General features: G+C 39.4%; 1 protein-coding gene across 1 annotated transcript in view; it reads right to left on the minus strand.

Moving 5' to 3' along the window:
• The window catches only part of si:dkeyp-14d3.1 (transmembrane protein 132C), a 206,683-nt gene that overhangs the window by 11,627 nt on the left and 179,426 nt on the right, over window positions 1–15,630 (minus strand). The window contains exon 6 of the mRNA XM_061730761.1: window positions 3,829–4,037. Within this exon, the coding sequence (XP_061586745.1) occupies window positions 3,829–4,037 (209 nt within the window). The remainder of the gene's footprint in view (window positions 1–3,828; window positions 4,038–15,630) is intronic.

Below are 15,630 nucleotides of genomic sequence, written 5' to 3' on the forward strand. Positions count from 1 at the left end.
TAATGATACAAAGAGGAGTGTCATATTTCCTTTTCTTATTTGCGCAGCTTCACCAACTTCATTTTCTAATGAAGCCAGACAAAAATGGAAAAAAAAAAATGATCCGAGTCTCAATAGTTCAAACACTCCAGTAGATGTGAAGACAGAATGTTCTGGAAGCACAATGAGTTTGCTGCTCCCCATTGTCATTGAGTGTAATGATCTGCCAGATGATCGGTCACAAATTCCTTTTGCAGAAGCTGCGACACATCACCTTCACCTAAGGTGCATTGCAGACCAGATCCTAGGTTTGTACCCACAGGGGCTTCCTTTCCTATTGTGGGATATTTATCAGAGGCATAAGGTCGAATAGTGATCCAATGTTCCTCATGACTCTGCTTATGCTTAAAAGTTGGATTCTGGTTAATAATAAGAAATATTTGCTTGGATTCTACACCCATGCCATCAAAAGTGATCTCTTTGTGTACAGCTGCCAATTTCATCTCACTTTGAAACGGGCAGCTGTGCACAAAGAACAACTTTGAGGGAGTCCAAGAAAATGACAAGGTTTATGGTAAAACTGGGAGGTGGGGGAGCTCAAGTCTTACACCTGCTTGTAAAATAGGAAGACAATTTGCTAATGTGGCAGGAAACACGTATATAACTTTCTTCATCTTAGTATCTCAATGCCTGTCCTTTCTTGCTCCTGCAGGTTGGTTTGGGAGGGTTCTTTGTACTGTTTTTATCATGGATGACTATAAAGTTTGCCTCTTGTTAGATTGCTTATTTGTTAACTGTCATTTTTAAGTTGACAAAGTTAAAATGATGACAAAGTTGGCGATGTGTTGCATACCTTTCAACATGGTCTTTTAGAGTATTTTTGTAATAATCACTGCTGTCAAAATCAGCTATAATGAGAGAAAACGGATGCATGCTGCCTCGCGAAAATAAAACATTGATAATTAAAAGAATTTAAAAAAGTGCATACACAACAGAAACTCTTGGAGAGACACCTGGACGGATGGTTTCATCTCTGCTTCTCAAAAGTGCCATCATACCACGCTTTCTGCAGAGTCTGCGAAACTCGTATTGATTTCAACCATCAAGGACAACAGATAATAGTGAATCATATATTGATATGCATTTCCCTGCTCTATTTAAGTATTGAATTTTTTTTAAATGAAAAGGTAATGACATTATCCCCAAAACTGCAGAATTAGCATGATATTTAGCCATATACCTGGAACAGAAATGACTCCAAAAGAGATCCTCTATATTTATTTGTGTGTCAAGCTTTTTTGTGCCCTAGGGAGAGCGTGCTAATTTTATTTTTACATGTTGATGTATTTTATCATCTGTTTGTTTGGAAAAGATCATTTGGACAGAAGTGAGCATTTTGGTTACATATTTAGATGCAACTCTGTCTGCTAGTGGCTGATTGCTTGGATCTTCTTGAGTTTTCTTTACAGCTGTTTGTAACACAAGAAAAAGACGACACTGAGTTAAGCCCAACAATAAAAGGGACAACAATAAAGAGATAGAAGTTAAAAGCAAGATAACCATTTAAATACTGTTAAACGAAAGAGAAAAAATATTCTCAATAAAGATATCTGGAGAGAGGTTTGAAAGGAGCGCTGTGGCCCGAGAGCTTCGCCTACACATAGGTTGGCTTCCCGCGAAGCTTATCTTGTCCCTGATATGACAGACCTTAGGGAGGGAAGAAGTGAGCCATATAAGAGGTGCCAATCAAACACAGCACCTATATGGATGCCGCATGAACAGACCAAACGTCTCTTTATTTTTCATCTCTCTGAGCCTCCCCCTGCAAACCAAAACAAGTGTGATTGATAAGGAATTTAGCCGCTTGCTATTGCCACTCACGGTTTAGTTCCTTGTGGCCCGTGGACAAAGGACCAATGCTTATTCTCACCAACAGGCATGTAGATACTTCGCAAGGTCCCACCTGTTATTCCCTGATAAACAAAGCGGGGTAAGACGGGGAGAAGCAAAGCTCAGTGAAGCCATCAGCAGTGGTGCTGGCAACAGCCGTGGCAGCCTAGCTTGACTGTTCCCACTGATAAAGGCATCCATTCCCTCACACAGCTGGAAAAGCAACATTCTCGACAAGCCATGACATTAGTTGAATGCTGTACCGCTGTCCCTCAAAATAAGAGGGAGCTTGGATAATTAGAGCAGACACAGTGGTATGTGGGATGACTCCAAGTCCAACTTCAATGCTTTTCCCAAAGTAATTATTGCAGGTAGGCTGATGGCTGCTCCACCATTTGATGGATTTCAACAATTGTGGAGCAGGACTGCACAGCAGAATTGGCAGAGGTGCTGCTAGTGATGAGGCCTTAGGGGAGAGGTCTCACCTCGAGACAACTCTAATAATGTGCCGTTCCACTGACAACTAAAAGGAGCAATGACAAGCCACCTTGAGCCAGTGATAATGACAAACTGTGTTGCACAGGTCAGCCATTCTGTTATCAATTTAGAAGTGTGAGTTAGACAGCTGGAGTGGTGTTCAGTCACACAGTCATCACAATCTTATTTTGGAGGGACTGAAATTAAAAGCATAATCTCTGTCTTCTTGTAGACCATTGCAAAAAATACAAGCAACAAAACGGAAAATGCACATTTCAAAAAAGAGCAGCGCTTATTACATTTACTTTGACTTTTATTTGTTTGCAGAAAGCATAAATGAAAGAAACTATGTTTTTCATCAACTCCATCATGGTGTAGGTTTGAATGTCAGGACTGCAACACATTCTAAAAACAATTAGATAAGACAACTATGTTTTAAAATAATGTTCCCCAGAGAAGTGTTGGAATGGATTTGCTGTCTGATTTTAGAGTGTACAGTATAATATCTTTCTATTATTCAAGGAATCTGGGGAGTGTCCCACATTGGACACCCACGATCTGTGGCTCTCAGATGATCATTGACCAAACACAGCCTTGAATATATCAACATGGGCAGTGGATTATATGTGAAACTGTTGCCAAATAAAACAGTGCGGAGCTACATTCACAAACACTATTTAAAACACAAAAACATGGCTAATGTTAACCCTTAACATTTCTGGGTTAAGGGTCTGGAAACTGTTTTGGAGCAAAGACGAAAAGGAACATCCTACTATCAGCAACATGTTCAAAAGCCAGGTTCTGATAGAGACCACTTAAACTTCTGTGGTGACAGCATTACTGAAGAAAAGCATATTGAGATTTTAGAGAAACATATGTTCTCTACAAAATCAGATCTTTCCAGAGACATACATGCATTTTCCAGGACACCATGGCAATGAAAGAGGAGGGTACGGATACTGGTCTGCCTGCCTTCACTTGCACTTTGAATTACCTTGTGTTGAATTGTGCTATATAAATAAATTTGCCTTGCCTTCAGGCTTGGCTTGTCCCTAATAGAGGATGTGTGGATTATTTTGGATTCACGAATGTGAAAACATGGTTCCTGAACTTTGTTGCACACCTTAAGACACACTTGCAAGGAGCATTGGACAGGAACAAAAGGCAAACATGAAATACCTCATGATCGTGCAGTCTGCAAAGAAATACCTAGGTAAATGTGAAAATGCTGCATTTTTGTAAAATATTTTTTCCTCCAGAGCTTTTTTCTAATTCTGGTTCGTATTTAAAAATGATAATTTTACCTGTTCAAATGCAACTACGGCTTTGTGACGCTGAGGTTTTGTCGTTAATGTCATTGCATAGCTGTAAATCATGCCTGAATCACATAGTACAGCAAATAACAAAAAACATTTATGACAAACATAAATGACAACTATACTGTGTATAATATATTATATAATAATATATGTGTCAGTTTACCTCTGACCAGTGGGAGGGTTGGGTACCCTCCACCCTTTGATCTGGCTCAGTTCCATGTCTGACACCTCAATCTGAAGGGGGAGTCGAGGAATCCACACGCTGAGCTCCAGCTGAGCGCTGAGGTATCCGTAAGTGAAATTCACCAACATCTTCACCTTGCCCTTCATTTCTTTGCCATTCACAAAAACGTAGTCGCACCTGTCAGACACCTGTGTGGGAGGAGACAGAAAGATTAAAAGAGGAAGCATTTCTGCGCCGCTCTTCTGACAGCCGAAGAAGAAAACTTCAGAGAAATCCAGACAGGTTTTATTTCTCAACAAGATATGAGACAACTTGTTGGGGGGGGGGGGTAATCATTGGCAGCAGAGTTATAATAACTTTGAATAGTTTTTATTTTCATTTAGTTTTTAAGTTTAGTTTAAGCTTGTTTAACAAGAACATGAGTAGTTTTAGTTTTGAAAAAATTGGTTAATCTTAGTTTTCTAAAGCATTTGTGGCACAAAAACAAATAGACAAAAACAAATTTGATATTAAAAGTCCTTTTTTCTTTCCTTTGAGTAATTAGAATTTTTAAAAACCAATTAGTAAATAGAAAGATGAAGCATCAGACATAAAAACAAACAATGCACAAACTTAAAATGTGAAAACAAAGTTAGTTTTACCTGCAGTGCTATTTTGTTTCAGTTAGTTTTGTATTATTACTTTGAATTTTTATTTAATTTTTTTTAAAGTTTTTATTTCCATTAACAGGGTTATTATTCTTTATCTATGTTTTCAGAAACATTTTATTCCTCTTTTCATTTACGATGATTTCATAAGAGGTAAAACTTGTTTTATTCCAACTCCATGGGCATTAGTGTGTGTGTTCATAATCATCTCCCAGTCTCGATAAAGGGATCTGAGCTGCTGAGAAGTCTGAAATATGAATCTATTCTTCGAGGTGGTACACTTATAATACACTTATGTCAAAAAGAAAATAAACCCTATTTCAACAACAACAAAAGCAATTTTGTCCTCAACAGGTATAAATCTGTTAATACAACCTCAGATGGAATATTCTTCTTCAAATCAAATGCAATCGATTAACTGTTCATCAGCAAGTGTGGCCAACTCTGAAAGCAGCCACTTTACTGGTCGTTTAATGGTCTGGAACATTTAAGATGAGATAAGAAAACATTTATTTGTCCCATAATGGGGAAATTGCAGTTGGCAACAATATGCAGAATAAGAGATAAGATTAAGATTGTTTGTTGTGGAGTCTAACAGCAGCAGGAAGGAAAGACATTCTATATCTTTCCTTCACACATTGAGGGTGAAGCAATCGGTCACTGAAGCTGCTTTTCAGTTCTGTCAGGTCACCGTGCAGGGGGGGACTCATTGTTCAGCGTGGATGACACTTTAGCCCGGACTCTCCGGTCACCCACCTCCCTCACTGAGTCCAAAGAGCAGCCCTGGACAGAGCTGGACTTCATGATGAATTCATCCAGCTTCTTCCTCTCCCTCTCTGTGATGCCACTGTTCCAGCAGACCAGTACGTACAGAATGGCTGATGTCTCAGGAATCCCCCTTTCACTCCAAAAGACCTCATAAGGTAGAGCCTGCTCTGTCCTTTCCTCTAGAGTGCATTAGTGTGGGGAGTCCAGTATATAGCCGCTCCGTTTATATGCAGACACCCTTTAAAGCAGCACAATGTAACTTTCAGCTTTTGTTGAGTTCGGCGGTTCCTTTGGACAAAAGCGGTAGTACTTTACCAGAAAGAACACTACATTTCCCATGAGCACCAGCGCGTACTGCAGGAAATCCTGATCTCCCGTTGCGTGCATTTGTTTTGATAGTGAATGAAATAAGACGGGACAGACTTTCAAAACTACTTTTCTGTTTTCAGCGGTCGTTTGCAGGATGGATAGCGAAGAGGTAATGTATCTATTTTTGGCTAAACAATATAATATGACGATGTTGAAAATCACTAAGTTCAACTTGGTTTTATTAGTGAAGTCACCCCCGCCCCCCTGTCCTGTTTCAGCGAGATAATGCGCCCTACAAACTTTTATTTTCTTCGGTTTTTTCGCTGCTTCGGCCATGATACCAGCTTCTTTTTAGTGTGGAAGGGTTCCTACCATGCTCCTCAAAGTTACATAGTGCCAGTGAAGGCGATACAGACCCCTCAGACCATGACAGAGGTTCATTAAACCTGTTTTAAGTTGATGTACCATCACAATGACTCTGGAAATATTATATTAAGGTGGAAAAGTTGGGACTTCCGGTTATGGCGTGACGCTGACTAGTCGCAGATAATACAGCTCTCCACTAACTTTCTGGAATATACCTGAAACTCGACTGACAGCTCGATTGACGACTATTTACAGCCTTGTAAATACTTCTTTGGGGACGATGCCACCTAAAGTTTGCAAAACAGGGCAGCAAACATCCAAAACTGGGATACGACGGGACGCTGCTAAAGCAGAAGCTAAGTCCTCCGCAGATGATGCTAGCAGCGTGGATAGTGCAAACGAGGGGACGGCGGGAGCAGGCATGCCCACGAACAGCGACATCCTGAGTGAGATTCGCTCTTTAAAGCAGGATTTCACCAAACAATCTGCCGATGTGATGGAAGCAATAAACGGGATCAAAGTGGATATTGAATCCCACGCCAGGAGGATTGAAGAGGCTGAGGGGAGAATCTCACAAGCGGAGGATGACGTAACAACTCTCCGGCAAAAAGCAGAAAGGCTGGAGGAAACGATTCAGCTATTGAGCACCAAGGTTCAGGACCAAGAAGACCGGGCAAGACGTTCGAATGTGAGGCTGATTGGACTCCCTGAAAAAACTGAGGGTACGGACATGTGCGCCTTTCTGGAAGAGTGGCTTCCTAAGATCCTGGGCGATGCTCTCACTCCTGCACCTGTTATTGAGAGAGCGCACCGTATCGGCCAGGTGAACCCAAGCAGGTCTTCTACCGCACCCAGGACCATTATAATGAAGTTTCTGAGCTACAAGGACTGCGAGAAGACCCTGAGAGCAGCCAGGAGGATGGGAGAAGTGCGGCATGAAAATCACCGTCTCAGCTTCTTCCCGGACTTGTCGTCCGAGACCCGGCAGCGCCAGCGCGAGTTTGATGGAGTTAAGGCCCGGTTCAGATCCATGGATATTCGTTATGGGATGCTCTACCCGGCCCACCTGGTGATTACTCATGATGGCAAGCGTCGGATCTTTAAAACGGTTTCTGAAGCGGAGGAATACCTGCGGAGGATGCAGCCGCCGGCGCGGGGGTCGCCGGCGCGGGGATCCCCCGGTCCTGAGAGCTGAGATGACAAACGCGGGATCCCCGTGTCGGCTTTAATCCGGATTCAAGAAATAAATATCCTGGAATAACGTTATTAGTGACTCTTGGCTGTGGAGCTAAGGACAGAACGCGTTTAACTTTTCTCTTTTACTCTGTTTCCTATTTACTTTTTTAACCCTTTATCTACCGCGCTCCATCATAAAGGTATGTAGGTCGCTATCCTGTTTAATAGTATTATTTTGTTTCATTAACGGAGGCACTATTGTTTTTTATTTATTCTTATTTTTACAAATAGACTGATAGATACCTCCAGATTTAATTTCACTGTCTCACGTAGCTATTAATAATGTGAAGAAGACGCATGATGTTGTTGCCTCCACCGACGTTTTTGTTTGGATTTAAGGAAGGGGAAATGTGACAGTTAGTGTGCATGTAAAATTATTTTTATTTATTTATTTGTATTTTTTCGCTCGTTTTAATGCTCAAGTGCTGCTGTTATTTCAGACACTTGGAGTAATACGTGGGGAATGAATGTACAGTACAACTTCATTCCTTAACACATTCTTTATTACTGCTGAATCGAGTTTGTGGTTATTTGTCTTTTATTTAGTGGGTCTGTTTATGCTATGGGTCAGTGTTCACATTACGTTGCTCCTCCTGGAGAGGATCAAACGTTCTGCATGACTGGAGTTCACGTTAACTGTGGGTCTTTTACATACACTTCGTTTGGGGAAGTGTATGGTGTCCTCATGTTCAAGGTTATCTTGGCTTATTATGTGAGTATTATGTCTTTTTATTTTATCTATTTTTTATTATCTTTATTTTTTTTATTACTCATCACTGCTTTGTCGTGCGCAAAAAGGGAAAGATGGAAGAGAATTGCTCGAAGTGATCAGAATGCTCATAGTTACCTCATGGATGTCAAAAATAACAAATCTCATGGCTAACAAAATAGATTTAAAGATTTCCAGCTGGAATACGAGGGGTCTTAACAAGTTGGTTAAGCTGAAACAGGTATTAAGTAGAATTAGACAAATGAAGTCCAATATCATTTTTATACAAGAAACTCACCTAATTAAAAAAGATATGGGTAGGATTCAAAAAAGATGGCCAGGTCAAAGTCATGCTGCTTGCTTCAACTCCCAGTCCAGGGGTGTGATGATACTGATTCATAAATCAGTTCCCTTTCGTTTGAATAGCAAATTCATAGATCCAGCAGGAAGATATATCATACTCAGTGGGACGATAAATTACACTCCAATTAATTTAATAAGCATATATGCACCAAACAAAGATGAACCAGCCTTTTATCAAAATCTATTTCTATCCTTGTCAACATATCCAGGTCATTATATAATTGGCGGTGATTTCAATTGTGTTATGGATCCAACAGTGGATCGCTCAACAGGCATTGATGTATCTCATCAACAGACACGAAAAATTATCAAGAAATATATGACTGAACTAAATCTCATAGATACTTGGAGGCATCTTAACCCGGATAAAAGAGAGTACTCGTGCTTCTCGAGCACATACAAGTCATATTCAAGGATAGATTATCTATTGATCTCGAACGCGCTACTATCAAAAATTGATAAGTGCTGGTTTGATGGCATATTACTATCGGACCATGCCCCAATCTCAATGACTATACAATTACCCAAAGTATTCTCCTCTCCACCCAGATTTCGTTTTTTATCTAAGTGGCTCCAGTACCCTGATTTTGTGACATTTCTCGACCGGAAAATAGATGAATACTTCTCCATAAATACAAATCAAACTAGTGCATCAGTAAAATGGGAAGCTTTTAAAGCATTTTTAAGAGGTGAAATAATAAGCTACACTAAATATAAATCGAAAAAACATTATGAACAGTTGAACACCATTGAACAGAAAGTAAAGGAACTTGAAAGACAACTCTATCACAATAATATTCCAGAAAAGCAGCTGGAGCTGCTCCAATTGAAAGCCCAATATAATGAATTAACTACGAACAAGATAGCCTCAAATCTATTATGGTTAAAACAGTCGTATTATGATCAAGGAGAAAAGGCGGGTAAGTTGTTGGCATGGAGGATAAAAAAGGTACAAACAGAAAGGGCTATCAATATGATAACATCTGAAGAAGGAAAACAGTTAATTGATCCAGATGAAATAAATGCATCCTTTGCAAATTATTATAAAAATCTCTATAAATCTGAGTGCCCACGTGGATTAGATGACCAAAACAAATGTTTAAATAGGCTTAATTTTCCAATCATATCAGAAGAGGAGAGACTTAATCTTGAAGAAGAATTAACCATTGAGGAGTTATCACAGGCTTTGATGGGTATGAACAGTGGGCGGGCTCCTGGACCTGATGGTCTACCTGTAGAGATATATAAGAAGTTCTCAACCAAGCTGCTCCCACATCTTTTGGAGGTGTTTAATGAATCCTATGAAAAAGGAATTCTACCTCCGACATTGAGAGCTGCTACGATTTCTCTACTGTTAAAGCCTAACAAGTCACCCTCAGAAAGAACATCTTACCGTCCCATATCCCTAATGTCGTGTGACACCAAAATTCTATGTAAAGCTCTGGCGAAAAGAATAGAAACTCTTCTTCCGAGTATAATAAATAATGACCAAAATGGCTTTGTCCTAAATAGACAAGCCTTTCACAACACTCGCAGGCTCTTGAATATTTTATTTGCAAAACAGAACACTAAAGGACATGCAATCCTATCATTGGATGCCGCAAAAGCATTTGATAGAATTGAATGGAGTTATCTTTTTGACGTATTGAAACGATTTGGAATTGGGGAAAATTACATAAAATGGATAAGATTACTATATACAGAACCAATGGCAGAGATTTTAACTAATGGTCAGTGCTCCACCCCCTTTAGATTATGTAGATCCACACGGCAAGGCTGTCCCATGTCACCATTATTGTTTGTTTTAGCCATTGAACCTTTAGCTATGGCTGTCCGGCAATCAGCTGAAATTACAGGAATTACGGTTGGCAGAAGGGAACATCGTTTAGCTCTTTTTGCAGACGATATTGTTTTGTTTTTAACAAACCTAGACACCTCACTCGTAGCATTAAACAATATTTTAATTGAATTTGGACTTTTTTCTGGATATAAAATTAACAATTCTAAAAGTGCTTTGTTAATGTTGAATAAAGAAGAGAGGGAACACCCACTGATTCAAACCCGATTTGCCAAAGCTCCAGGGGGGTTTACTTACCTGGGAATTAAAATAACTCCAGAGGTTGATAACATTTTGTCTGCCAATTATGACCCGCTTGTTAGAGGGATAGAGGACATGCTCGAAAAATGGAGTCTGCTTCCGATTTCTATGATTGGACGAATTAATATCATAAAAATGTCAATATTACCGAAGTTCCTGTATCTCTTTCAATCAATCCCTCTCTCTCTTACAGCCTCTTTTTTTAACAGATTGAGGAAAATGATCACCAACTTCATTTGGAATAATAAGCGTCCTAGATTACGTCTTTCCCTTCTTTACCTGCCATTTGACCGGGGAGGGCTTAGACTCCCCAATATGAGACTTTATTACTGGGCTGCTCAACTGCGGGCTGCCATGTTCTATTTTCTGGACGGAGATGTTCCGACCTGGGTGGAGATGGAGAATAGTTCAACGGAACTTCCACTTTGTTCTTATATCTATTCGGCACAAAGGAAAACCCTGATGAAGCAAACACGCAACCCTTTTCTAAGAAACTCCATATCTATTTGGCATGAAGCCCACACCTTTTTGAATGAAAATATTGTACTATCACGTTTCACTCCTATCTGGGGAAATGATAGTTTTAAACCTGGGAGGCAAGATGCAGGTTTCAAACAGTGGATAGATTTGGGGATAACTAAAATGAAGGATCTTTTTATCGATCGTACTTTAATGTCATTTCAACAGCTAGTAGTTAAGTATAACCTTCCCAAGAAACATTTCTTTAAATACTTACAAATCAGAAGCTTCATACATGCTCAAAGTAAAACTTACGAGGAACCGCCATTATCTGTTATTGAAAAATTTACAATTAACAATTTACAGGGCAGGGGCCAATTATCAAAGCTATATAACATACTTTTAAACGGTTTGCAGGAAAGTTCCCATTCTTATTTATCCTCTTGGAGGAATGATCTACAACTAGATATATCCACAGAAGAATGGGAGAAGGCCTGTCATCTAGCCCAAACCCAGAGTATAAACACGAGAGGTAGATTACTACAATACAAATGGCTCTTTAGAACCTACATTACTCCCGTTAAGCTAAATCATTTTAATCCCAACATTCCAGACAATTGCCCTAAATGTGACATAGAAAGAGGTACCTTGCTTCACTGTATATGGGAATGTAAGAAAATACAGGATTTTTGGAAAGATACCCTTCGCCTGATTTCCAGTTTAACAGAATGTATAATTCCCGTCGAACCTAGATTGTGTCTGTTACATATATACCCTGAAGACTTTGGTGCAAATGCAAAGAAAAGAAAGCTCATAGATTTTTGTTTATTACAAGTAAAAAGGGTAATAGCCTTGAAGTGGAAGGATGTTCAGAGTCCTAATTCCACCCAGTGGTTAAAAGAGATGTCTTCACACCTAGTATTGGAAAAATTAACATACATTCTAAGAGGTAAAGTTGGAGAATTTAATGACATGTGGTCACCCTTTTTACGTTTTATGGACAATCTGCCCAATGATTCTCATGGACAAAGATTAGATGACGATTAATTATTATTTTTGTGTATTTTTTATTTTTTTATCTTATTCTTTACTTTTGATTATTATTACTAGTTATTTTATGTATTCACATATTTTCTGTTGAGTACTTTTGCTGAGGACCCTGGGGGGGAGGTTGGGGAGGGGTGGGTGTTTTTGGGCTTGTTATGTATGTTTTGTATGTTTGTTATAAGAGTGAAAATCAATAAACAGAATTTGAAAAAAAAAAAAAAATAAAAAAATAAAAGACGTGCTGTAATAACTGTAAAAAAAAAAAAAAAAAAAAAAAAAAAAAAAAAAAAAAAAAAAGGTGGAAAAGTTACATAGTGCTGCTTTAAGCTATCTTTAGTGATTTTTTTTGATAACTGCCTCTTTTGTTTGCTCTACAGTTTTTCCCCTACCCGTTGTGCAGCGATCTGGTTGGACTGCCAGCCAACCTACTCCATTCCTTCAACTTCCTGTCACCCCAGCCTGCCTTGGATCCAGCCCACCAGGCCTCAAACTTTTTTCCCTCCCAAGGCGCAATAAAGGCCTTTCTGGGCATTAAACTCAACCTCTGCCTTCCTGTGTTGTGCACTTGAGCCCAACGCCTACTGAGACTTAACACACAGTTCCTATTCCTCACAAACTGTGGTCGGTCTGTGAGGTAGTCCAGGATCCATGAAGACAGCTGGTGATCCGCAACCATCCTCTCCATTTTGTCCCAAAGAATCCCTGGCTGGATGGTGTTAAACACACTGGAGGAGTCAACAAAGTTGATTCTCACAGTGCTGCAGGGCTTTTCCAGGGGAGAGAGCTCAATGTTGCAGATAACAGCGTCCTCCACTCCAACATTAGGACAGTAGCCAAACTGTAGTGGGTCCATGGAGTGGCTCACCTCAGAGCGGATATGTCCCGGGATCAGTCTCTTCAGTGTCTTCATCAGGTGGGATGTTAAAGCAGCTTGTCTGTAGCTGCTGAGGTCTTTCAGGTACAATATTATAGGCACTGGAACCACACATGATGTCTTCCAAATCTGTGGTACCACTCTCAGCTTGAGGCTCACGTTGAACACATGCTCCATAACTCCAGCAGTTTGTGTGCACAGGACTTAAGGACCCTGGAGCTGATACCATCCGGTTCAGCTGCTTTGCTCGGTAACCCCATAGTCAGATCAACCAGTTGTTAGAGAAACTGCAAAAAAATATATATATATTCCACAGGCTACAGCTAGCATGTTAAATGTTAAGATTTATGAGAGTAAAATTAGAAAATATTATAACAAATATTTCTTCTTTACGGGGCTTTTTATGAGAATGCAATATAAAGTAAGATGCTGCCTGGGTTTGTAAAGTTTTTTTTTTAAGATTTAAAGAATTTAGGCATTTAAAGAAAAACACAAGACTTTCAGAAAAAAGTAATTTGAACAATTTTTTTTCCAAAAAAGGAAAAAAAAAAAAAAAAAAGAACTCTGGTCTGGACTTTGAGTTTCCCTTGCAGCACTTTGGTTGTTTTTATTTTCAGTCATTCTGTGTAGATTTGATCATTGTCCTGTCGCATGATACAATTCGCAAAGATTTAGCGGATGAACGATCACCTTTGACTACACTGCTTTTACTCATGGACTGCTAGATGCCTCGGTCCTGCTGGACACCAGGTCGAAATCATGCCCAAACTTTCAGAGTTTTAAGACTTATCAATGATCAGTTAATCAAGTGCATTTCATTAGCATCACCTGACTGCTAGTTACACTCTCAATTCCTGTGGAAGCTATATGAGCGCACATTGTTTTAACGTACACTTGCAATCTGGCTTTTTTTTTGTTAAATTAATAGTGAAAAGCAGTGGCATGTCACACCTGTTTCATCTGATGTTATGTTGCATTTACCAAATTTATCTTATATTTACTTAATTTTCCAGCTGCTAAATATTAGGTGTGTTTTTTTCTTCATTTTTTAAATTATTCTTATTATGTAAAATCCTAGGGATGGCTGAATTGTATATAAGGAAGAGAGTCTCTTGCAAACACGCACGCACGCACGCACGCACGCACGCACGCACACACACACACACAATTAATCAGTACTTAAACAGAAATACAGTCTTTTTTCTAGGCACATTGTCAATCGTATTGATTCCTTCATATAGCAGAGTCTTGTGGCCAGAACCACATGGAATTAGAGGGTCTGGGGATATATATATTTTTTTTCTACTTATAAGTTATTGCTCCGCAGTGAGATAAAATTAGAAACAGCCATTCATCACGAAACCCTGACAGGATGTCCTCTGTGACCAGGAAGAAAACTTTGTGTGCGACAGATACAAGTCTATGCTTTCTCCTGCACTTAATCTCCACCATCAAACCAGCAATAGCGCTTCTGTGATTCTGTGGAAACTAAATTTATCTGTTATGTGTCAGTGAAAAGCAGATTTTTTTTAAAGATTGTCTGTGTTTTTAGTTTAAAATGTAGACCTGGACAAGCTGCTGTCAAACAGTTTGCAGTTAGATACAGTTGCTTGATCAAAACTGCCATCTAAGATCTTCCGGCTAATTCCTTTAACTATATACCTGTATCCAGACATGGATGTAAGCAGACTAATGTAGCCCAAAGTACACACAGTAAAAATAACTTAAGATGTATTTCTTCAATTCTGCCCAGAACCAAGCTAATAACTTCTCTTTTTATTAATTTTTTTCCAAATTAAACTCATATTGAGCAAATGTTTCCTAATTTTCATGAGATGGAAAATCTTTTGCACAAATATTTGGGTCATATTTGTAGATGTGAAATATGGGTTTTTTCAAGATTTGTTTTTCTTTGTCAACAGATAATGGTGACCACATTCCTCTCTTTCTTATAATATGAGTTGAATTTAAAAATGACCATCGGTATTTCATGACCTTCATTATAAAATAAATTAAAAAAAACCCACAATATCTCATCAAACCTAAAATTAATTTCTCAAGGAAAATATTACACGGGTAAGTCTGTCAAAGCAGGTAAAGAAGAACGTCAAAATCGACAATTTTGAACAAATTATACAACTTCTTCCGGGAAAAAAAAAGGTTAAAATTCAGTTACATGTAGACTCCACAGCATTTGATCGTGTTAACAATCCTAAATTGAAAGCATTCTCACACCATACTTCAACCTAAAAAAAACGACTGAATTTGAAGTTCGAAGATATTTTAAGGGCGTCTTGCACACCCAGCCACCTCCCTCTGCCTCCCTGGAAGGACAGAAAAGCTTGTTTTAGGTATTCCTCAACTATCAACCATGAAGAACCCCAACGACCGAATATGCACTGCATTTTGTACTGGACACAAGCAGGATTAATGGATCCCTCCTCTACATTCCTGCAATGACGCTCAGTACAAACAATGAAGTACCTTGCACATGCCCTTGTACTGTACCACACTGCAGTGTAACATATGCTGATTGAGTTGATTAATAAAGTATTTGAACATTCCCACAAGAGAGGCAAGTCTCCCCTGGCTACAGTCTGTCATGGAGCAGATTGGACTCTGGCAGGGATCCCATGTGAGAGAGCTTGAACTGATACAGTTATCAGATGACTCCCCAGCTACTTATCAGCCCTCATCGTGAGGCTTTTATTTTGTCACTGCACTCTTCTGGGACAGTAGTGTCTTTGACAGCCTCTTCATCTCTGACTTTTCTTGGTTCAGGCTCTGTGACTTATCTGCACAAAGTCTGCAGGCTGAGGGGGAGGCTGCAACACCCGACTCGCTCCATGTGATGCCCATTGAGCACATTTAGAGGTGAAATGAACAATCAATGCTGCTTACAAAG

This window comes from Cololabis saira, chromosome 9, assembly GCF_033807715.1.
Source record: "Cololabis saira isolate AMF1-May2022 chromosome 9, fColSai1.1, whole genome shotgun sequence".
In the NCBI taxonomy this organism is placed as follows: domain Eukaryota; kingdom Metazoa; phylum Chordata; class Actinopteri; order Beloniformes; family Belonidae; genus Cololabis; species Cololabis saira.